Here is a 22626-nt window from a genome sequence, read left to right on the forward strand (position 1 = left end):
GCATGGTTCAAAAAAGATTAGAGGTGTATTACTCCATCCCCCCAAGTTTCGAAGGTGGTTCAGTCCTATTCGTTCGTTTAAACTCTATTTACACGCGGTTTCTAACAAACCAAGGCAAAATTGTAAGGAAAATCAACAAACCAGTCAACTTTTGTGTTTTTCGAGGTTTCTAGATACATACATAACTTGACTTAAATGATAACGTTGACAAACTAATGAAGATCAACTTGTAAATTCAAAATTTGCATATCTTTAAATAATCAAACCGTATCTAACCCATTGTACAAAATTAGCCTGTGGCCAAAAACCAAAGGGATGTGGGTCCTGTTTTTAAGGAACTCTCTTTTTATCATTAAAATGCAGATATTATGTGGAAGTCAAATTTCGAAGTCAAAAACGTGTGGTTGGTACATGTGTGCTATTTTGTACATTTTATTCATCACCTTATAACTTATTCAGAATTCATATAAATCAGCCATATTTATTTGTTCCCTTAGTTTGAAAAAAACATTCACACGTAGAGAATAAGTAGTTATGCTCAACAAAGACCAACTGGAGGCTTCAGATGTCTTTGTGTTGGGGGAAGCGCCTGTATAAACTTCAGGCATCCTGGAGCATCCTATGCCCAGTATACATGATGTCAGGAACTATGATAACATGACTTTATCAGCATTGAAAGCTACACGTTTTAACCTTGACCTCAGTAACTGGAAGCAGGTGAATTCATTTTCTTCAGTATGGTTTGTAATTTGAAATCAAAACTTCATCACTCAGACTAAACCATCTGAAAACAACCAAAAGCAATCCAGCCTCACATCACATCCCAACCAAAAGCAATTCAACATCTCATCTTACTTGAACTGTAAAAAATTAACTAGAGAATTCAGAATTGTCCAACAAACTAAAGTACAGCAGATGTATTTTGCAGTAATGTGGCAGGATTAGTTACTGTATCATGTTTGTTTTTTTCTTTGTTTATTTTGGACCAGACGAGTCAAACACAAATCCATTATCATTATAGAAAAGAGTGTACTTGAGTGCACTTGAGTTTGTCTTTTTCAGATTTGCATTTTTATTTATTCACTTGCTGTCAATGTAAATGTGTGGCATTTGCTTGCTATGTTGGGAAATAGTTTGCAAGATTTCCACGCATTATCTGCGTCTACATCCTGTCATGTGATTTCCTGTGAAGTTACACCTCCCTAGCTAGATGTTGATGTGCCTGGTATCCTTTCCACCTCCTTAATGTGTGAGCCATAGATACGCGTTACTGTGAACCAGTGCAGACAGCAGATCAACACTGAGGCTTAGTGCGGAAGGAGCCATTTCTTGTTTTTTTTAGAAGATGAAGAAGTTCAAGTGCTGTTGAAACTTTGTGATGTGCAAAAGTTTAGCGGCGTGAACTGTCATTTGAAAATGGAGAAACACAGTCATGTCAGCTACAACAGGGTGTTGTCTGGTAAGAGAATCAAACTAACCAAAGAACGCTGTTATCATCTGTTTATATTTCTGTGTGTGCAGGCTGTGGGGAACTAGCATTGGGTTTTTATAGCTATACGTTTTAACATTTTGGACATTTTCAAGGTCGCATTCAGATGAATGAAAAATGTGAGAACCTCTGGGATGATCATTAAATATAGTCTGATGTACACTGCCTTCATCATGGAGACAGCTAAAAATGTCATGTCTGACTATTCTTCCGAGCACAGACAGCAGTCAGACCACCCAGTTGTCTGATGCTTCTGAGAACTACTACTCAGAGGTATTTGACCTGCTGCCCAGCGTCCAGGCTTCACGGCGTGAACGTTACAGACACAGAGGCCTGGGGCTGGAGGAGAGCGTCAACCAGAGCCTTCTGTCCAGAGGAACCAAAGACAAGGTGTCCCTGCAGCCGCTCAGGAATCTGACCATGTGCATTCAAGGAAAGAGACACGTCAGGTAGGCAGGTGTATGACAGACATACCCGACTCTACTGTTTCGGCAGAGGGTGTTGCAGGTATCAAATTCGAAATTAGTGAATATTTGCAAAGTTTGGACTTAACATATATTGTCTTTAGATGCTATTCAATTATTTTTCATTTACGTTTTACACAACGTCCCAACTATATTGGAATTAGGGTTTGTATCAAATCCTATAGCATTTCTATTTTCAAGTATCTAAATGCACTGTAGGGTCTCGCAACTGAAAAATATTACATTTAAAATTCTTCTGCCTCACCCCAATATGTGAATGCTAAAGTAGCATTAGCCTTGTTCATCAGGGACATGAGGAAGATGCAAATCAGCACCATTGGATATTGGGAGTCGTGGAAACAAAGCCAGAGCCTAAACTGGAATAGAGCTTGGGCTAAGTTCGGAGGGGCCATAACCGGCCTGTTGCCATGGCAGCGCACACTACATGCCATCGAAAGTAAGATGGGCCGGGGCCTCAGAAGACAGCGCCTACTGAGGCATGGCGTGCCTTGAATGGTTCCCTTAAACACAGGCGAAACCCTGACAGCCACTAATCTGCTTAAAGGCAGGTTCGGTGTCGGCGTGAAGTCTTACTTTATCTTCCTTCGGTACCTCGTCTACTTGAACCTGCTCCACTGTGCTGTCATAAGCGGATTTATTCTGTTGCCGATGGGGCTCCACGGCTGGGGCAACAACAGTGGTGAGTATATGGTAGCAGAAGATCCCCAAAGATTAGCCATAACTGGATTTTGACCGCTAACATTTTTTCCACGATCTTACAGAACCCCTGAGGTTTGGAGAGAACGACTCTGTTTTGGATTTCCTTCTGGGAACGGTAAAATAATCATTTGTGTGCGTACTGTCCAGTGTTTTTTGCGTAATCAAGAAATAAATCTCCCATCCAGGGTTATCTGGATCGGTCTCCGGTGTTTTTCGGTTTCTATACACATGGTTCCCTGAGCTTTCATTGCCTGAACCCACCCCTACTCTACATCACCGGGATTCTCGTCATCCTCCTGCTCAGTCTGGTCATGGCTGTTCGCAGGTCAGAGGCCACAGATGTGAAAAAGAAAACAAAGGAAAATGTTGAATTTTAACACCAGAGCGTGTTCATAACACCCCTTACAACAGAACGACAGTGGGCTACAAGCACACCTGGATGCTGGGGAAACGCTACAAGATGAAGGTGAGCTATAAGATCTTCTGCGGCTGGGACTTCAACATCCAGGAAGCGACTGCGGCCTCACTGAAACACAGCTTCATCAGGAACGATCTCAAGGCGAGTGGGGAATTCAAAGAGCGCGCGGGGTAGTTAGCAGTTTAGCATAGCAAACTAGGCAAAGAACCTTCGGGTGACATTGGTCAATTGATGTACCTCAAAAATAGGCAATATCAACTGTTTATCAATATATTGTCTGGCCCTGAGTGATTCCTCCTCCATCATGTCTCCTTGCGCACCCCCAGCTTCTCATAGAGGAGCAGAGGTTCTCCCTATACAAAGCCCAGAGGAGCGTCGGGCAGCGGGTGCGCCTCTACCTGCTCAGGTTCATCCTCAACCTACTGGTTCTGGTTCTGCTCAGCGGAGCCTTCTACCTCATCTACTTTGCCACGGAAACCTTGCGCATAGTGGGGGAGACGGTAGGAGTCCGAGGGGAATAACTTGAAAACTAAAGATTTTGCCCTACTCTTGGAAGGAGCGGGTGTGCAGCAAGAAGGTTGCCAGGATCTGATCCGGTATCACACCGCGTTCTTATTCTCCATGTTCTCCTTGTGCCTGCATGGGTTCTCTCCAGGTTCTTCATACAACAATCTAAAAACACTCAGCTGGATATCAATTGTCCATAGGTGTGAATGAAGGAGTGAATGGTTGGATGTCTCTATATGTTAAACCCCGCCTCTCGCCGTTCTGTCAGCTGGGATTAGCTCCAGACCAGGATAGGTGATATTATGAAAGACCTCCTCAGGTGAAATGTCTGCTGGTCTGCAGAGCCATCACCACTGGATGGTCTACGTGCTCCTCCAGTACCTCCCCCCATTCACCATCAGCTTTGTCAACCTGCTGCTCCCCCACGTCTTCCGTAAGATCTCTTCTTTTGAAGATTACTGCTTCACCGTGCAGGTCAACGCCACCCTAATAAGGTAATAAGGTCGCCGTGCGCACTCACACACACACACTAACACACACACACACAATCACCCTTGCCTCTATCTATTCCATCTTCCATCCAGGAGCATATTCTTGAAATTGGCCTCGCTGGGCATCTACCTCTTCTACATCTTCATAGGCGTACACCCGCAGGTGAGTTTGGGAGGTGGTTTCAATGTTCAGCCGATCCATGCTCAACTTTGTCATCACTCTTGACGGTTTCACGTGGCTGCTTCAGCATTTGAGGGACGTCTGACAACGCCTTCCTTCTCCCCCCGCAGTGCTGGGAGAACCAGTTTGGTCGAGAGATGTACAAGCTCTGCATCTTCAACTTCATCGCCGCTTTCTGCAACGCCTTCTTCTTCAACTACCCCAGAATGTGGGTTAGAGTGTTAGCCCCTGCGGTGTCTGTCTTTAGTCATTACTGTGGATTAGATTTAATATCCTTTTTTTCATCCATTTCCAGCTAAGTAGCGGGCCTAGTTTCTCTTGAAATTCAACCCATCCCTCTTTTTTCTTTTAATAGGTTGGTGCAGCAGAAGTACCCCATGTCCACACTGGCCCGCTTGTCGGGGAAACAGCACTTCCTGATCCATTTCAACGTGCTAGATCTTGTGTACAGTCAGACAGTATCCTGGGTTGGAGTCTACTTCTGTCCCCTGCTGCCCCCGATAGGGACCGTCACACTAATAGCTACCTTCTACATCAAAAAGGTGACTCACATAGAGAACAGGAGTCCATTGGTGAAGGTTTTATCCACAAATACTGCAAGCAGCATCACCTTCCGGCTTTAAGTGATTTTGTACAGACATAAGACAAACCCTTTTTAGTTTGTGAGCCGGCACTTTTTCTACCAGGCGCATTCTGCACCGTAATCTAATCTGTGATGGCCCTTCAGTTTGAGGTGCTACGGTGCTGCGTGGCGGAGCAGAGGACCTTCCGGGGCTCCCACTCCTTGGTTTTATTCCACTTCATGCTGCTGCTGGGCCTCCTCATGGCTGGAACCACGCTGCTCTTCAGCATCAGCTCGCAACTCATCACGCCTGACCAAAACATGTAGTATTGTTTGCTTTTCTTTCCATTTCCACGCGGGTCTGACCCCCCCCCCCCCCCCGGTGTGTTTGTCCAGATGTTTACAGCTTTGTCCCCCCCACCCCATCCAGGCAATTCACAGCTTCCACCTGCGGCCCATTTGCAAATGGAGTAACACTGCGTAACCTAACGGGTGTGTGTGTGGACAGCCTTCCCGGCCCGGGCCAGACCGTGATCAGATTCCTGGCCTCTGAGGGCTTTATCCTGCCATTCATGCTCTTTGAAATGTAAGCAGATGTCGTGGCTGCCAGGTTTTAAAGGTCAGCCCTCCTAGAACTTTTCAGAAGGTCCTTCAACCCCCATCCTCCTACAAAATCCATCTTGAGATCTACTTACTGCAGAAGTCTCATTGAAATGTATGCAATTTAGTGTTTCCAGGGTGCTCATTGGCTTCCCCTGGTGGCGGGTGGAGCGCCACCCACTTTCACGCTGTGAATGGCATCAATTAAAAAAATAATGATTTCAAAAATATATTTTCGAAATGAGTGGGATACATCCTCTCCCAATTTTTTTTTTCTGAAGGGACATATCTGAATCCCAATTTTTTTTTAATCTAAATGTGAGGATCAGGGAGGATCTTGCACGGGCTTGGGATTTATTTTGAGACATTCTGTTTAGATTGACAGACGATGTCTACAAATGCCCGCTTTTCAACATTTGTGCTCCTGATATGTGTTTGAAAATGACCTGAATGTTTCTCCTTAGCATAATGTTGACATCATACGTGTCACGGAGACGAGCCAATCAGACTGCCATCGAGAGACTAAAGCACATGCTGGTGTTGGTGAGTACTGCACTTGAAATCAGTCAGAAGTCATTTAAAAAGGGGGTAGGGGTACCAAAAAAACTCAAGTATTTTGTTATGTGATGACCATGTCCTCTTCCACAGAGCTGCTCAGATAAGAAATTCCTGGTAAGAAAGGAGGTTGCGATGCATCATCGTAAAAAGCGGCCAACTCCCGAGTCGGCATCCAGTACAGCTCCCCAGTCCCCCTCGTCCTCCTCTTCCTCCCCCTGCCGCCTCAGTCCTTGACAGCATCCTCTCTCCCCGAGGCTCACCAAAGGACTAATACCTGCAGCGACTTTTTTTCTGATATGAATATTTTTATGTTATATTTCCCAATTTGGCAGCTTAATCATTAATAAAGCTGCCTTGGTTCTTGTACGTACTTGCTTTGGTTCCTTGCCTCTGACTCCTGCTGGTGATCCAATACTTACTTTTACTTTATCCTACGTTTTGCTGTACTTCCCTGTTTTGAATAAAATGTGAATGTTGGGGGTGTGTGTGTATGTGTCTGTGTTTCTGTTTGGGAACGCTCATGCTTTTGCACCCTGATTGCCAAGAGTAGAGCTAAAGACGCAGCTCAGCTTCTTATCTGCTCGCAGCACAGAGGCCACACCCGAGACTTAAAAAGGCACAAACCCCCTTGCACATCTGACAAGCACTGTGATGAGGAATCCACAGGGGGTCTGTGTGTTGCCAATCCTGGGTGAGTCGGTCAAACATTAATTAAAATGGATGTAAAATATAAGCAAAAAAAAATCGTTATTAACAATGAGATAAATGACCAACCGTCTGGCCAAATTCTGTTATTCTTATTTTTCAGCTCTGGCAAATGTCCTCATGGAGACAAGTAGGTTTTTTTTTTTTCTGACTTGTGTGTTCCAGTGTAGATAGAGATAAAGGGTTCTGTCAGTACATAATTTTTTTTTCTAAATTTTCTGCCACAAAGATAGATTTCTAGCCCTCTTGTTAAAAATAGATTAAGACTGACAGGGTTTATTGACCAGCGTTGATGTAAGTAAATATGTGTGACCACCCCCATCTGTCCAGGTGGCTCGGCCCTTTTTCGCCCAGTGCTGACCGGGCCCACCATGGCTTACCTCGGCTCGAGGGTGCACTTCCGCTGCAACCTGCCCGGCTCGTCTTCCCCCATCACCTATGAGCTCGTGAAGGACGGGGATCACGTGATCCACGTCACCGAACACCAGGGCGACCAGCCCACCTCCTTCGCCCAGAGGGTCGCATTGTCATCGGAAGGGACGTATCACTGCAACGCAAAGACGAACGAGACCACGGGGATTAGCAATAGCATCACGCTGATTGTAGTCAGTAAGCCCACGCGAGGGAGGGAAGGGGGGGGGCAACTTCCTGATTTGGTTACAATTCACCCAAACCTGACCTTTTCATCTAACTTTCCTCTTAGCGCCAGCGTCAAACACCAAGGTGACCTCCGATCCTTCCCCTCCAGTTGTGTTTAATGGCTCACGCCTGGTCTTGAGCTGTACTGTCTCCAGGGGCTCCCACCTCTACTACACGTGGTACTTCAACAGGACCGAGGTCACATCCTCAACCTACCCGCCGATGCGCCTCGCCGGGAATCAGCTGGTGGTGGATAGGGTGACCCCCGCGCACGCTGGGGCGTATTACTGCATGGCGTGGTCCTTGGTGCACGACACCAGGAGGATTTCCAGCAGTTTGGAGTTTGAGGTCAAAGTTAAGGGTATGTTGTTGCAAAGGAAGAAAAACTACTGAAAATAAAAGCAAGGGGAGGGGGGGGGTACATTAAAAATATGGATTTCAGAATGCATAAAGCTTAAACTAGATCACACATAATCCTATTTCCACCACATTGATCACATCACATTCATACCACACACACTTCCCCCCGCCTCCCTACCATCACTTAATTTTACTGCTAGTTTTCAAAAACAGCATAATTGATTTAAGTAACTTGGGCCTTTTTATTAAGAAGAATACCAAAAGTACCTGAACAGACAAATGATTGTCGGAGCTTCCCCCTGTTCCCCAGGGGGTGGGACGTTCCTCAGCCTCCCAACCATCACAGTTAAGACCGAATTCTGAATTCTTGGTGAGAACAGATAGATTTCAGGTATATATCTTTTTTTTTTTTAAATAGTAATCCAAGACTGTCTGAAAAGTTCAAGGAAGGCAACACCAAATGAAAAATCTTCTCAACAAGTTAGAGTAAAAATGTCTGACTGAAAGTTGTGGTCAAAAGGCCAAAATATTAGAAACGGTCAAAAACCAAAATACAATACAGACTTTTGGATAAAAATCTGCCTAGATAGACTCAGGATCTAGTTCACCTGCAGCTTCCGAGGTGTTTCGTTGCCTTGCTCATCTTCCTCCCTCTTCGTTCTGTCAACAGTCCACGTTTCGAAGCCGGAAATCTCCTTCTCCATGTCCAAAGAGGGAACTGGCTACCACGGGAACGTGACATGCCAGTCGTCGAGCGGGACGCCCCCCGTTAACTTCACCCTCTCGGTGGACGACACAGAGGTTGGCTCTGTGACAACAGTGGGGTCACTATCGGCCTGGTTCTACGTGGCGCTTGCACCCGGCGTGGTCACGGGGGTTGCGCGTTGCCTGGTGAAAAATGAGGCGCAGGAGCTGACGAGCGACCCCTTGACCCTGGAAGTAGGTATGAGCACGGCGGATGAGTGGAGGAAAAGGGTGTGGGACATCCTGTACCATCCCTCCGTGATTCCATTTCTTTATCGATCCCTCCTCCTCCGATCTTCGTTCCATCCAGTCCCAGTCGGGGGTGACGTCAGGCTGGAAGTCGAATATCTCTACCGAGCTGATTCCAAACTGGCCGGCACCAGAATGAGCTGCATCATCAGCAGGGGAACGTTCCCCTTTTTCTCCTGGTTCCTGAACAACTCACTGCTCCCGCCCGTGTCTCTGGCGGACTCCACGTTACCAAAGGGCCCCGACCGGCCGCGTTACGCTTTTGTGGACGGCGGGAGAATCCTGGTTCTGGCGGGGGCCGGTTCAGAGGAGTCCGGGTATTATCACTGCAGGGCCAGGGACAGCTATGACCACAACGGGTCCTGGGTGGAGAGCAGTGCTGTCCTGGTCCAGTTCCCAGGTGAAGAGATCATAAGGCATGACATATAGTTTGAAGCGGTGCGAAACGTATTAGTATTCTAAGAGAGTATTTCGTTGTAATGATCGGTGTCTGGTTTTTTGCTGCAAAAGCAGCTAGTTTGTATGATTTAGCTAGTTGGAGAAAACTGTCAACACAAATGAAAGGCTGTTAAAGGCACAGAAGCACTTCTTGGTTCGAGATTTCTCAGACGCCGTCTGGGGGTCATGGGAGATGTCGGGGCTCCATGACGATTGCAATGAATTTGTTTGTTCTTCAAGTCAACGTGTTTTCAAAGCCTGTTTGAGGCTACAAAATCTAACGCTACTGCAGACGGGACCGTGTCTCCCTCACGACCCGCCTGACTTTTTCTCTGTTCCTCCTCAGATGCGTTCATGGCAACGACAGAGGTCATCACTTTACTCTTCGCCTGCTTCTTTCTCCTCAGCGTCGCCCTCGGCATAGGCTGTATGTACCGGATGGCCGACCTCGGGCAAGGTGGGCGTGAGTCCAGGAGGAAATGGATCATCTAGAAACAAACGCAGAAATAAGCTGTGTATTCACCCCCCTTCGTTTCCTTTCAGGTGTAGCCGCCATGTAAGTTCGTCACAAGATCCACTCGTTTTTGTTTTGTTTTCTTCTTTCTGCATTTCATCTTCATGCTGGCCCTCTCAGCCCCGCTCTCGCTGTAGTCCCCCCGCCAACGACGACGACGGCTTCTGAGCCCCCAATGAGAGGCAAGCAGGACGACCCCTCCGTGGAGAGAGACGAAAACGATCAGGTATGCAGAAGGCCAGAGCGAGGCAAGCCAGCTGACCACGAAGTAGAGGTGAGAGTGAACAACAAAAAGAGGGTTCAGTGGAAGAGAGTAGAGAGCTCATCCATGCCAGAGAACGACAGGCCAGATTAAAGATCTTGAAGGTTATATTTGATACTCTTCAGGAGTATTAAGCATCGGTGGTCTGTGCAAGATATCTTAAGTCTTGATTCACCTTAACTGAGCAAAAAATGTGATATTCTGGCTTTGTGTGAGAATTATACCTAAATGTATCTGACTTCCTTACATTTTGCCCTCTTCTCTTTCAGACCATCGAGGTCACAGTGTAGGGAACATGCTTCTTCTTCATCCACGAAATTTTCATTAAAGTCCATTTTGCCTTCCATTTGCCGTTTTGCGGGCGATTATTTTTGTTTTGAATGGTTGCCAGTTTTCATACCCAGAATGGTGGTGTGGTTTTTTTCAAGCTAAACCACATGCCAAGAGCAAAAGTACTGTACACTGACATGTCAAATATTCAAATGTTCAATGGTGTATTTGTTTGTAGACTAAATAAATCACATTAAAATAAATTGCTTTGTTTTGTTGTTCATGTCCTGGAAGATGTAAAAACAAAAAATTAAAGTGTAACTGGATTTAACTGCCATTGCGAAGGGTTGTGATAGGGAGGTGTGGTGCTACATTATCAGTTAAATGCACATGGCATGGTTGGTGTGTGCCTACGTACAAGGGGGCGTATTTAACCACTATGTATTTAAATGAGGCTGAAACCTCCCGCTGTAACATCAGATAGTACATAGCGGTCTAATCTGGGGGAGCATAACGTGGAGAAAACCCCGGTTCTCCCGAAGAATGTTAGCCTGTCTCATGGTGGCCATGCTGGGTGAGTTGGTTGACATGGGCGGCGCCACAGAACCCCAAAAATCCTTGCCATTTTCAAACGATCGTGAACTGTCTGGTTCCTTTACTAGGGCTGTGCCCCTGCAGCGGCGAGTTCAGTAAGTCATCTCTCAGTATAATAATGGCATTGTTATTTGCGTGCAGTTTAAAAGAATTTTTTTTTTTCGCTGACAGCTCCACTGGAGAATCCAGTTCTTTATGGCCCTTTTAAGGCTTTGGTGAATGCAGTTGTGGAATTTCAGTGCCAACTGAGGGACGCCCCGCAGGATGAATATATCCTGTTTCGGTTATTCAGGTGGGTGATGACAGAAAACGCAATAAATATTTTTGTCTGTGATGTAAATATAAAGCCTCCAGTTTATTCACCCTTTTCAGAGACAGCAAGCTGGTGGGCGAATACTCCTCCTTTAAAGATGGGGTGGGGACAATTCCCATCGTCGCCCAGCTTTCGGACGAGGGCAGCTATGAGTGCGAGGCCAGTGTTCAGAACAACTCGGCCGTAGCTTCCACCGTCAGCAACTCACACTACCTGACCGTCATCAGTGAGTGTCCGTTAGAACGCACAGGAAACACACAGCGCAATAAACACACGGCCTGCTGTGGTTTTGACTGTGAGCCGAGGAGACAGATAGTACTCCAGTATGTAATGGGATTTTTTTTTAAGAGTTTAAAACCAAAACGTAACTTTTTTTTTGATGAAATTCCAATAAACATGGAGGATGACTTACTTACATTTGTCTTGCTGCACTGAAATAAAATGAATGTGAAAGGTGTAGCATATTAAAGTTCAACTAGAGGACTTACAGGCATCCTGGTTAGTCAAAACCAAATGAGTTTCGTTTTGGATTAGTCTTCTTTTTTTTCTTTTTGGTGCTTCTTCACTCCCTGGACGTTATCACAAGTTAGCTTAGCATGAGGAGAGGGACACAAAGAGGGGCTTGTGTGCTAAAAACAACCGGAACACCAGAGGAGACCACAAGAGAGATTTGCCAAATTCAGACTAATGAAGTGGCCCATTGAGGTTACGGTGGAACCATGTCGTGCATTTCCACAGGGAGCGAGGACAGTGAAGCCACCATCCGTGTTGCTTACATAAGAGCGGGGCAGATCTCAGAGCAGGAATAATAACTGTAACTGAGACTACTGTACAAAAGAAAGCCCAAATCCTTCTGCTATGACACGTTTCTAGTTGTCATGGTGGACCTTGGGGTTTAATAGTTTTTTATCTGCAGCGTATATTCTACGTAAGGGATTGGGGTACACGGGTCCTGGAGCCAATTTCAGTTGACACTGGAGAGTGAGCTAAGGTTTAACTGGATTGGTCAATCATATATACTGTACATATCCAACCATTCGTTTTCTCTTTCTGATTCAAACCTACTAACTCCTACAGTTAGGAGTCTTCAATAAACCTAGTAACTGTTTTTGGATTGCAGGAGGAAGATTGAGAACCTGGAGAGAAGCCAGGCAGGAACCAGAAGAATATTGTGGGATTTGAGAATATTATAGGACACTCACAGGGCTGAATGCCGTTCAGGGGGATGCTCGCGGAATGTTCATGTTTACAAGTGTAATATTTACATTGACAACTATATTGGCCTAATGGCATGCTAACATTTACAAAATAGGCTTTAAAACATTATATCCCTGAGTCTCATGTGAACTTCACGAACACGAAGCAAATTTGCTGATGGGAAAATTCAGAGTTTTTCAGAATTTCTCTGCTTGGGGCCTCCACAAATGGGGCTAAAATATTCAATTGTGATTCAGCTAAATCTTAAATTTGACTCACCGATGGAATATTATTGTCCCTTTTGGGCCGCAATGTCAGTCTGTTGTTGTTCTGTCCTGCAGAACCAGTGGAAGGGGCAAAGGTCGAGGTCCACTCAGGTGCCACGGAGTTCTTCGAGGGGAGGACACTGCAGCTCCGCTGCACAGTCTCTTCGGGAAACTATGTGTCCTTCAGATGGCTCCTGAACAATCAGTTCATCCAGCCGTCACCGTTCCACCACCCCAAGAACGATAGTCTCTTCATCTACAGGTAGATTAATTTCGACAGTTGATCTGATTCTGCTATATGGGTGGTGCAAATTGGGGCGGTACGGAGTCATGGACTGACAGGTCCTCAGTGAAATTTTGGGCAAGGCCACCATTTTTGGCCACAGGTTCTTGTAGGATTGCGGAGATGAAAAGGAGAGAGACTTTGGTGAAATCGTCTGTCGAAAGAACAGAAAGGAAAACGAATTTTCTAGATGGTTCACTTAAATGTTGGACCGAATCCATTCAGCTAATATGGGTAGAGCCCAAGGGGTTGAGACGAATTCAGGTAACTCGGCTAAAAAAGAAGGAAGTAAAATAAGCAGGAATATGAGGGCCAGTATGGGGACCAAAATAAAAGACCAGGCAGGACAGAAACTCAGTCACTGAAGTTCAGGGTACATAAATGTACAGAAAAATAAACAAAAAACACAGAAAACAGAAGGTTTAAGACAAGTTGCATTAATGACCACCTGTAAACAGCACATGTGACCGTACGTTGCTATGTCCTGACTCGATTCTGTCTACCCCTAGAACTTCCTCTGCAGACAGCGGCTTGTACGCATGCATCGCGACCAACCGACTCAACGAAACCAAAGTCTTCACCTCCATCAGCCCCAACATTTCAATCACAGTCAAAGGTTCGCGAGCATCTCGCATTCATGGGTTTTTTCATAAACTGATGTGAATGTGGCTTAATTTGCCCAAACCCCAACCCTCTATCCAGAATCGGTGTTGGACCTCGAGATATTCTTCACTGTGCTGAAGGAGGACACAGGCAACTACTCTGCTGTGGTCACCTGCGAGTCAACAGGAGGGATTCAGCCCATTATTTTCTCACTGTACAACCACACAAATCTGATTGCTAACACGACGAGTGACCACAGAAAAGCCACATTCAAGGTGCCGCTGGTTTTTGGGGAGGACCTGGAGGCCGTCCAGTGTCAGGCTAGCAAAGTTGGCCAGATCAGCCAAAGTCACTGGCTGCCCCTAAAAGTGGGTACGTTTGTCTTCTGAAGTTGCTGGCTAAAAATCGGCCCTACCTTTTTTTTTTGTCATAATCTCTCAGTCCATTTGTTTGCGACCCTTGATCCCAACAGACAGGGTGGGGGGGCCAGTGGAGATATATTATGACTATGAAATTGGCTGGAACTATGGCACGGTTGGAATCAGGCTCTACTGCCAAGTGGCGAAGGGATCTCATCCACTGTACCGCTGGTTCCTGGACGGGAGGCTCCTGAGCGGCCGGGGGACATTCTACTGGGTGGTGGAACAGCCTCCGGAACATTCCATACTCTTGCTGTCTGTAGGACACCACAGCGGCGGGACTTACCACTGTGAGGTGTCGGACAGTTTTGATAGCACCAACGCCATCAACAGCACAGGGCGCTACTTCAACAAGAAAGGCAAACCCTCTTGCACTGCAGAATGATCATCTCCCAAAATGTATTTAACGGCCATTTTAACTCTTCCTTTCCTTTTTTAACCTGCAGTGCTGTATCACATCCCTGTCTTGATGGCGACAGTCGTCTTTGCGTGGTTCACTTTTTTCTTGTTCTTGGTCTTGGTTTGTTTGATCGCAGTCATGCTCAGTGAGTTTTTCCACAGTCTCTTAATTCATCAGCTCAATGAATTTATGTCCTTTATGAAATTATACTGATTTCCTATCCTCTCACCTCCCTCCAGAAGGAAGACAGCAGGGAGAGAACGCTCCGTGAGTAAAAATAAAAATCTGTTTGCATATCATGTGTATTAAAATCTGCATATTTTAACGGTATTCTGTTTCAAAGTAAAAAACAATTTTCACACTTCAATTTACGATTTTTTTTCCGATAAAAGAACTTCAGAAAAGGCAACGATTTCCTTCTAGCTAGCTTAGCACAGCCTGAACCTGTCACCAAACCTCTTCAACTTCACAAAAATCTTTCAGTACACTGTTTTTAGCGCGGTATAAATTAATTGTGTGAAATTACCCCGTCTAATTGTCTCGTAAAGCAAAAAAAGGTGTAATCACTTTTTCTGATCGAACCTAGAGGGTGATCTCACTCAGCGATTCTGTGGAGGGGTTACCATCTGAAATATCTGGCATCTCTTCTTGCTGTAGAAAAAAATAGGGGGAAATAGACAAAGAGTTGAGGCTTCTTTAAATAACCAAAGACACAGATAAAAATCCCTGCCCTCTTTCTAACATTGATGAAGAGGAGCAACATCACATCAGCTTATTTCTCCTTATCAGCACAAAAAAGTGACACATAGCTTAATTTGTTGCTACGGATTAAGAGCTTAAATTAGAGATGTTTTGTTGAAGACATGTGTTCAAGTGGCACCAGATGTGCGTGAAAGATCATTTTGCATGATTACTGCTCTGAAAAAATGAATAAAATTGATATGATGTGTCGGAGAGGATAGGGTCCACATGTGACCGAGGTCATCGGTTGATTCGTCAAGATTCACGGTCACATGGGGGTGGGGATGGGTGGGCATGCTTGTTCTAAGGGGGGTTTTCGAGAGGCTTGTTTGGATCTAAGAAGGCGGACTATCACGAAGAACATCAGGAAAGTCCAGTCACCTTCATAGAGCATAGAAAGTGTGGCATATATCGTCATTTGCTGAGCTTTAATTGGGAGTCATGTGATGGATGTCACAGTGTCAGCAGATCATGTGCACATTCAATCCACAGTCAGACTCAAACCCTCGCTGGTCCAAAATGCAACCCACCTTTATTTATTTATAAATTATCACAATAAAAATCAATGCAGTAAAGACTTAGCGTCAGATCTTTATTACTGCTTTATAACTTGACTTTATAACTTTATGACCTGTTTTGACGGGCTTTAGCGAAGCTCCGTAGAAAAGGAGACGGCACGTTAATACATCTGTGTTTCTGTTTATAAACCTGCATGATGACTTGTATGTTTGGAGGAGTGTTTTGGTAGAATCCAACTTATAGGATTGCCAAATAATTGAGTGCTCTCCTCCCGTCACAGCTCGCAACTTGAGATGGAGAGAGTGGTAGCCGAGGCAGACCGGAGAGAGACAGTTAGTAGACTTGTGAGTCTGGGATGGGTACTGTGACGGCTGCACCAGTCGAACCTGGAGCCGGGCTTTTGACCGTTTGTGCTTCGTCTCTCCCGACAGGATCTGAGCAAGTACCAGGAGGATGAGGACGTCGTGCATGCTGCCCGATTCGAGGAATTTGATCAGGTGAGATCGGATGACGCCAATCAGTTGTACCCAGAAAGGGGCAGGAAGTGAGCCCTCTCTGCTGTTCCCCAGGCATCCCTGGCCTCCGAAGAGGACATGACAATTGAGGAGGAACCAGCGGTCGAGGAGGCCCTCTGACGAGTTCTGACCATTTGCTCAACAAATATTGTGCTATGCAAAATAAACACCTGTTCACAGGCCTTGGCTCTGCCTGGTTTCCTTGCTGACGCCTAAAGAGTACACAATTAGATGTAAAAAATACTGCAATTTAAACATTGCCTGAAAGAATGGTAGAAGTGGAAAATAATGTACCTTTAATTGTCCCCTCAATGGGAGAAATTTCAATTTGCACCGCAGAAAGGGGAAAGTGCGGTAGAGCTAGCTAGGTTGTAAATATTATAAGAAACAGTAGTGTACAAAGTATCTGAAAATACAGGAAATAAAAGTGAAATCGCAAAGCATTATCAACAACCTATGCTACAAATGTCAAATGTTAAAGTCGTTGTGGTGCTAACTGTGTTATATAATCATATCATATCACCGACAAATAAATGATCAATCGATTGTACTCATTAAAAAAAAAAAATATATATATATATATATATATATATATATATAAACGTTATATACATATAAAAATTTTCATGAAACATTCAGGGAGGGAAGGAAAATACAAAACTGTACATTGGTGAATTGATATAAACGTGTATATGCTTGTATCTGATATATATACATATATTTATATATATATATATATATGTATACATATAATACAGATATATTTATATATATGACGTTTCATGAAGGAAAATACAAAACAATGCAAATTGGTGAAATGCTATATACGTGTTTATGCTAATATGAAGAGGTGTTTATTTAGCGGCGTAAAAAGTATATTTACAACCGAAAACATCATATAGTTGTTTATGTTAAATTTAGAGATTATTAAGTAGATAGACAGTTTATTAAAGCCTATTATATATATGTATAATTTATTAAACAGCTGTACCATTAATTTATAGAGTTGCGGTTCGTCGAATGTTTATGCTATCCGTGGTACTTTTCAATCACTCCTTGGGTGGAAAATAAAGTATTTCGGAATCTGAAATGTACCGAAGAGAAAGACAAAAAGTTGTAAAGAAGAGAAGTATTATCGAAGCAGCGAGTGGAAGAAAGACTAATAATGTAGAAAATACCTGAAAGTTGGCCGCTCACCTCCTAACGTATTCGGCTCCTCCCAAGCTAGGCTCCACCCCTCCGCGGCGGCTGCGGCGACGGGCAGCTCCTCCGAGAACCTCCGTGTCATAACGCGGTGGGCGGCGGGTCTTCAGCGGTTCGCAAGGCGGTTCATTGAGGCGGCGGAGGCCCGGCGAGCGGCTCTCGATCCGGGGCAACATGGAAGCGACGGGCGGCGCCACCGTGTACGGCGCCTCGCTGGCGGGTGGAGGCTTCGACTTCCAGAAGTTTGTGCGACAACCGCAAACTATCGTGCGGCTGCTGAGCTGGGTGAGTGCGTGAACCACCCCGTGGGTGAGGAGTGCGGGTATGTGCGGGGCAAAGGTTACAAGGGGAGTGTGTGTGAACAGGTGCACCCGTTCCCGCAGCAAACCCTCCCAGCCTCCTCTCTGGGGTTCCTCCGTGGGATATTTTAATCTTTGCGTTAAGTGAGCGCGACGCGTGACAGCCGCCGTGAGACAAGGGAGCCCACTGTCCGCGGTGACGCGCGGCGTGGAAAGTCATCCACGGCGTGACACGGGTTCACTTTGCCCTCCTGTTGGTCTGTAAGGCTACATATGACGTCATGGTGACGCTCAAACAAGACGTTTATTATTCATTGTAGTTTTCATATTGTTTTTTACATGTTAGGGCAGTGTGTGTGTGTGTGTGTGTGTGTGTGTCTGTCTGCGCGTTGGGGAGGTTCTAGGAAGTGAAACATTGTTAATAACTTGTTGCAATCTTTTATCACGTTTCCCCTCCCAAAACTAGTCTGGAAAGTCCTAAAAGAACCAGATTACATGACACGTTTTATGAACCCAACCCCCTGCAGGTTTTCCGGAAATACATCAGCAACAGGGGAAAACAGCAACAAAAAAACAGAAATAGATAAAGTGGCGTTGTGGTGGAGTACCAGGGACAGAATGTGCTGTCTGTTGCTGCAACCATCTAGTGTTTATGTGTGTGTGCGGTGTGGAGATTATGTGTGTATCTCTTGTAAACAGAGGCAGATGGACAGGTAAGGTGATACCTCTCTCCGGCTGCCCCCCTCTCATCTCGTCATGAATGCGCGTGTCACTGGTGTCATTCTTGGATGTGTGTGTACACAGACACACCAGCGTTTGACTCCAGGCAACCTCAGATCCACGTCGTGGCGATTTAAAGTGCCTTGCCATGTTTACTTTGCTTCAGGGGCTCAGAGTTGGACAGGTTCTGTATTGCCTACGTGTCCCATGATGTACTGCTCATCCCCTTCCACACACACATCCCGGTGGCCGCGTGGACGTCAGCTGACAGCCGAAACTTCAAACATCCATGCTTTGTGCGGCGGACTCTCGAAAGCTTTTTGTTGTCGAACGCTGGATTGTTTGGGTGTTGATACTCGGTCACTGTGGGAACGTCCCCGCGTCCTCTACCTTTCTGAACCCCGCTCCCCTCGGGGGTCAATCTATCCTCCCTGGTCTACATTATGGGCGCCGTAAGGCTACCGGTGGCGTCTCCGCAGTCACATGGGCAGCAGCTGGCCCAGAACAGGGTCACATGGGTAGGCGGGTAACCAGAGCAGGCCATTTATAAACCAGGAGCTGTGGGCTATTTCAGCAGTCACAAGCCTCCCATGTTATGGAAGTATTATCTAATGACATGAATTCATGACATGACGTTCCGTGTAGCTAATCCCAGGATTATTTGCGACATACACTCAGCCCTACAGGTGTTTGTCGTTTACAGGTTGACCCGGATTTTTTTTTTTTTTTTTTTTTCTGCTGCACCTGGCCAACATGTGCAGGCGGAACTTGGAGCACGTTCACGCTCTAAAAACGTGTGACACAAACACGCTCAGCCACAATAACAGCCCACAATTCCAGTATCTGTGTGATCCAGTCATTTGATGTTTTCTTTTGTTTAAGGGAGGGTGACATTTTTTTTTTAATTTAAAAAAAGCAAGCAAGTGAATGAGCAGAGCAAAACACTACAAAGTGACCCAGGAAATATTTGATATTTGATCCAAAAAAAGGTAGGATTTCACATTCAGCCATTTGTTTGCCTGCAAAACCGATCCTACATATGGCAACGTGTGTTCTCAAGGTTCTTGCATGAGTTCTCTCTCCAGGTTCTCGGAAGACTAAATTTTCCGAAGGTGTGAATGAGTTCGGGGAAACATTTGACAGGTGACCTGTCTGGGTGTATTTTAGTTCAGCAGAGGAATAGATGAATCCAGAAGGTCCAGTTAAGTGACCAGCATCCTTTCCTTTTTTTTTTTTTTTTTTTTTTTGTAGATCTTTTCTATTGTGGTCTTTGGCTGCATCACCACTGAAGGCTACGTCAACACCAGCTACAGTAACGAGGCAAAATGCATTTTCAACCAGAACAACTCCGCCTGCAGCTACGCAACTGGCATCGGGGTGATCGGCTTCCTCGCCTGTCTGGGATTCCTGGTGCTGGACGTCTACCTGCCCTTCATGAGCAGCGCGCAGGACAGGAAGTACGTCGTGATGGCGGACCTGGGATTCTCAGGTGGGCCTGGTTTTTCCCCTCCGGCAGGTTCTGTACTTTTTTTTTTTTTTTTTCCCCCATTTCCAGCTGCACCAGTCTGACATTTCGAAAGAATAGCGTGACGTGAAAGGTCTGTCTGATCGGCGATCGGTTGGCTGAAAGGGACGGGCCGCAGTTTCCGTATGAATTTTAACTCCTCGGGTGTCAGAAGGAACAGAGCAGGAAATGCCTACTTGTCAGCAAGCACGGACTGATCGCTTGAGATAGTGTGTGTGAGACAAATAACAGCTACTGGGTCAAGAGGAACCTTCAAATAGCATCCTCGGGAAGTTAAGAAAGATAGAAATCACTTTTTTTTTTTTTTATTGAATTCTACATACAGTCAAACACTTTAACCTGTTGTGTTTGCTGAAGTAAAATTCTAAATTATTATTTAAATAATGGTATTATTTCACAATGATTAACATTAGAAGGTCACTTTTAGGGCTATGAGGCACCGATGTTCATATTAACTAAATAAAAAAAAAAACATATTTGGGATTTTATCGTCAATGAGTTTTTCGTTTCGACAGCATAGCGATTTTTTTTTTTTTTTTTTTTTTCCCCCCGCAATATTATTGTTTCAGTGTCTACTTTCACTTTCACCCCCCCCCCCCCCCCCCCCCATTTCCCTGTTGTTTGCTGAAGGAATGTGAGACAGACTGCGGCCTGTTCTCCCCCAACAGAACGCCTCATTCATTGTCACAGAGGCAGATGATGGCGATGAGTAAGCAGCGGGAGGGGGGCGTGGGTGACCTCGCAGATTTGGATTAGATTATCGGGCAGTGCACGACGCCAGCTATTCTCCGCGGTAACAAAGACGGGGTCATTTTTCTAAATTCACCGAGCCATTGTCGTCTCCCCGAACCTGTTTGATATTCTTTCATGTAGCGCAAGGAAACAGCCTTGTGTGTGTGTGTGTTTCTAGGGGCGTGGACCTTCCTGTGGTTTGTGTGTTTCTGCTTGCTGACCAGCCAGTGGAGGCGGACACTTGACGTAAGCGGCATCCCAGAGGACGCGGCCCGCGCAACCGTGGCCTTCTCCTTCTTCTCCATCGCCACCTGGGTGAGCGGCGGCCATGTTTGTTTTACTTATCTTACAGCCATAAGGCCGCTTTACTGACATGTCCAGGTTGTGGACGCCAACTGAAACCCTCGCCATCTTCATGTCCGTTTATCTGATGGATGCTAATGAAAAATCTCCACCCTCTCGTCACACAGGGGATCCTGACCTACTTTGCCCTGGGTCGCTTCCGCCGTGGGGCCAACGAGGTCACCATCCCGACCTACACCGAGCCACCGGTGGATCATCACACTCCCTACCCCCCGACCTACACCCCAACCTCCTACAACCCCACTACCTACACCCCGACCACGTACAGCGCCTACCCCAGCGTGGTGCCAGATCTGCAGCAGCAACCTCCTTTCACCCCAAACATCCAGCCTCAGCCTGAAATCAGCTACCAGCCGCCCAGCTACTGACCCGCTCTGCCCCTGGAGGGTTCGGGAGGCGTCCCCGGTTTGACGACCGCAGTAACGACCACCCGACGCCCTGTTACGTTTCACTTAACATCTTTCTCCGATTGTTGCCAATCCGAGGGACTGCGAGGGGGGACATTTTGGTTTGGTCAAACTGGCTCTGAGCTCTACGATCAGATCCGAAGGCGTCCCGCCGGGAGCAGAGGTCGGCGCCACCGATGAAGTGGTCAGCCTTTGGACCCGTGTTCAACTTTTACCTCAAGCAGGCTGATTGTGGAGGGGAGGAGCGGGATGGAATTTACACCAGGAGGTCAAAGGTCAGATAATGTGGCTTTTTGAAGAGCGTCTGTGACTGCGCCAATCAAGGTGACATCTCTTTACTTTTTGTACATAGACTTTACCATGAAAAAAGCTGCCTTTTTAGTGGTTATGAATGCCGGATTTACTTCCTTATTTAAGGTTCCAATGGGACACGCTAACAAAACAAACAAAAAAAAAATGAATTCAATCATTATTTCAAAAATTGACTTTTGGGCATATCGTACCACAGACAGTAACCCAAAGCCATAAGTTCCTCTTATGTTTTTGTGAAAAAAAGAAATAAGTCTGCGAGCCATATAACCATAAAGTTTTCTTTCAAAGGTTTTGTTTTTTTTTTTTAAAAAAAGGGGCGGGCTAAGTTGTTGTGCAAGTGTAATGTTTCAAAGATGAGGCCATCTTTGCAGAAAAAAAAAACAAAAAACCCTCAGAATCACTTCAAGTGATTTCGCCCTTTAAACTTGGATCGTACTGATTGTAGTGTATGCACTGTATGAGGTGATGGGGGAGGGGGGCGGATACGTTTACTCTGAGCGGGTTGGTGCACAGCGACATGTCTTCCCGTTGAGCCATAACTCCTTCAATGCCAACTTCCTCTGCAGGTGATGAAAGAGCGGCTTTACCCTTTCGCTTTCTGACATTTGATTATAGCGGCGTTGTGTATCCAAAGGTGAGGAATAAAGTGACCTGTGTGGAAGACAGTTCGCTTTGCCAGCTGGACTGAAATCATTCAAATTCATGTTTTGTTTGTGAGGACCCAAGATTAAATCGAGCTTGACATTTAACTATTTAATTAAAAAATACAGAAAATGAAATGAAAAAAAAATACAGAAAATGACACTGATGTGCTCCAAGATGGAACTAGGCAGAATGATTTGTGTGCATCGTACTGAGACAAATCCCAATGCCCAACACAGTCTGGAAAAATTGACCTAGCCAAATATTTTAAAATGAACAAAGCCACATAAAAAATAGACTGTCAGGGCTTGTATAACACACCAAGACTGTAGGAACAATCTTCATTATCTAGTCCTTCTGATGGGGTCGAGACTGGCAGCTGCAGCCTATCCCACTTGATAG

General features: G+C 45.6%; 4 protein-coding genes across 8 annotated transcripts; all 4 read left to right on the forward strand.

Annotated features, from left to right (window-relative positions):
* The first annotated feature begins 1221 nt into the window (after window positions 1-1221).
* On the forward strand, window positions 1222-6467 carry tmc8 (transmembrane channel-like 8). Of its 3 annotated transcripts, XM_086142777.1 has the most exons (16): window positions 1229-1459; window positions 1710-1938; window positions 2262-2410; window positions 2519-2653; window positions 2736-2788; window positions 2859-2998; window positions 3085-3232; window positions 3418-3591; window positions 3941-4092; window positions 4183-4252; window positions 4381-4478; window positions 4626-4812; window positions 4998-5155; window positions 5263-5418; window positions 5897-5975; window positions 6081-6467. In XM_086142777.1, exons 1-16 carry the CDS (start codon window positions 1417-1419, stop codon window positions 6222-6224), a joined length of 2115 nt encoding a protein of 704 aa, XP_085998903.1. In that variant the 5' UTR covers window positions 1229-1416; the 3' UTR covers window positions 6225-6467. The 3 variants fall into 3 exon arrangements, with proteins under 3 accessions (XP_085998905.1, XP_085998903.1, XP_085998904.1); XM_086142778.1 differs by lacking the exon at window positions 1229-1459 and having other exon boundaries at window positions 1846-1938; window positions 2240-2410; XM_086142779.1 differs by lacking the exons at window positions 5263-5418; window positions 5897-5975; window positions 6081-6467 and having other exon boundaries at window positions 1222-1459; window positions 4957-5086.
* Window positions 6468-6537: 70 nt separating this feature from the next.
* On the forward strand, window positions 6538-10428 carry LOC147213895 (Fc receptor-like protein 5). 3 transcript variants are annotated; one of them, XM_086142782.1, is made up of 11 exons: window positions 6538-6681; window positions 6799-6825; window positions 7026-7300; window positions 7399-7418; window positions 7490-7695; window positions 8365-8637; window positions 8749-9087; window positions 9472-9582; window positions 9669-9681; window positions 9760-9913; window positions 10171-10428. In XM_086142782.1, the coding sequence occupies exons 1-11, from the start codon at window positions 6642-6644 to the stop codon at window positions 10189-10191; spliced, it is 1479 nt and encodes a 492-aa protein (XP_085998908.1). In that variant the 5' UTR covers window positions 6538-6641; the 3' UTR covers window positions 10192-10428. The 3 variants fall into 3 exon arrangements, with proteins under 3 accessions (XP_085998908.1, XP_085998906.1, XP_085998907.1); XM_086142780.1 differs by having other exon boundaries at window positions 7026-7304; window positions 7399-7695; XM_086142781.1 differs by having other exon boundaries at window positions 7026-7304; window positions 7399-7695; window positions 9760-9865.
* Window positions 10429-10714: 286 nt separating this feature from the next.
* On the forward strand, window positions 10715-16476 carry LOC147213896 (platelet endothelial cell adhesion molecule). Its single transcript, XM_086142194.1, has 13 exons — window positions 10715-10745; window positions 10834-10860; window positions 10937-11057; window positions 11138-11304; window positions 12617-12803; window positions 13334-13440; window positions 13527-13799; window positions 13900-14205; window positions 14293-14391; window positions 14486-14513; window positions 15787-15850; window positions 15938-16003; window positions 16076-16476. Exons 1-13 carry the CDS (start codon window positions 10715-10717, stop codon window positions 16139-16141), a joined length of 1542 nt encoding a protein of 513 aa, XP_085998320.1. The 3' UTR covers window positions 16142-16476.
* Window positions 16477-17288: 812 nt separating this feature from the next.
* On the forward strand, window positions 17289-22247 carry syngr2b (synaptogyrin 2b). The gene is made up of 4 exons (XM_086142448.1): window positions 17289-17509; window positions 19495-19732; window positions 20679-20815; window positions 20971-22247. Exons 1-4 carry the CDS (start codon window positions 17399-17401, stop codon window positions 21229-21231), a joined length of 747 nt encoding a protein of 248 aa, XP_085998574.1. The 5' UTR covers window positions 17289-17398; the 3' UTR covers window positions 21232-22247.
* Window positions 22248-22626: the final 379 nt, after the last annotated feature.

This window comes from Fistularia commersonii, chromosome 35 (genome assembly GCF_037954325.1).
Source record: "Fistularia commersonii isolate RoL2024-O1a breed Wild chromosome 35, RoL_Fcom_v1.0, whole genome shotgun sequence".
In the NCBI taxonomy this organism is placed as follows: domain Eukaryota; kingdom Metazoa; phylum Chordata; class Actinopteri; order Syngnathiformes; family Fistulariidae; genus Fistularia; species Fistularia commersonii.

Excerpts from the sequence above, each read along its gene's own strand:
- tmc8 (XM_086142777.1), top strand. The coding sequence starts at position 1,417 with ATGGAGAAACACAGTCATGTCAGCTACAACAGGGTGTTGTCTG. Across the intron at positions 4,479-4,625 it reads TTCTTCAACTACCCCAGAAT|GTTGGTGCAGCAGAAGTACC; the intron begins GTGGGTTAGAGT and ends TTCTTTTAATAG. Across the intron at positions 4,813-4,997 it reads CTACCTTCTACATCAAAAAG|TTTGAGGTGCTACGGTGCTG; the intron begins GTGACTCACATA and ends ATGGCCCTTCAG.
- LOC147213895 (XM_086142780.1), top strand. The coding sequence starts at position 6,642 with ATGAGGAATCCACAGGGGGTCTGTGTGTTGCCAATCCTGG. Across the intron at positions 6,826-7,025 it reads AAATGTCCTCATGGAGACAA|GTGGCTCGGCCCTTTTTCGC; the intron begins GTAGGTTTTTTT and ends CCATCTGTCCAG. Across the intron at positions 7,305-7,398 it reads CATCACGCTGATTGTAGTCA|CGCCAGCGTCAAACACCAAG; the intron begins GTAAGCCCACGC and ends CTTTCCTCTTAG.
- LOC147213896 (XM_086142194.1), top strand. The coding sequence starts at position 10,715 with ATGTTAGCCTGTCTCATGGTGGCCATGCTGG. Across the intron at positions 11,058-11,137 it reads ATCCTGTTTCGGTTATTCAG|AGACAGCAAGCTGGTGGGCG; the intron begins GTGGGTGATGAC and ends CACCCTTTTCAG. Across the intron at positions 14,392-14,485 it reads TTTGATCGCAGTCATGCTCA|AAGGAAGACAGCAGGGAGAG; the intron begins GTGAGTTTTTCC and ends ACCTCCCTCCAG.
- syngr2b (XM_086142448.1), top strand. The coding sequence starts at position 17,399 with ATGGAAGCGACGGGCGGCGCCACCGTGTACGGCGCCTCGCTGGCGGGT. Across the intron at positions 17,510-19,494 it reads TCGTGCGGCTGCTGAGCTGG|ATCTTTTCTATTGTGGTCTT; the intron begins GTGAGTGCGTGA and ends TTTTTTTTGTAG. Across the intron at positions 19,733-20,678 it reads GGCGGACCTGGGATTCTCAG|GGGCGTGGACCTTCCTGTGG; the intron begins GTGGGCCTGGTT and ends GTGTGTTTCTAG.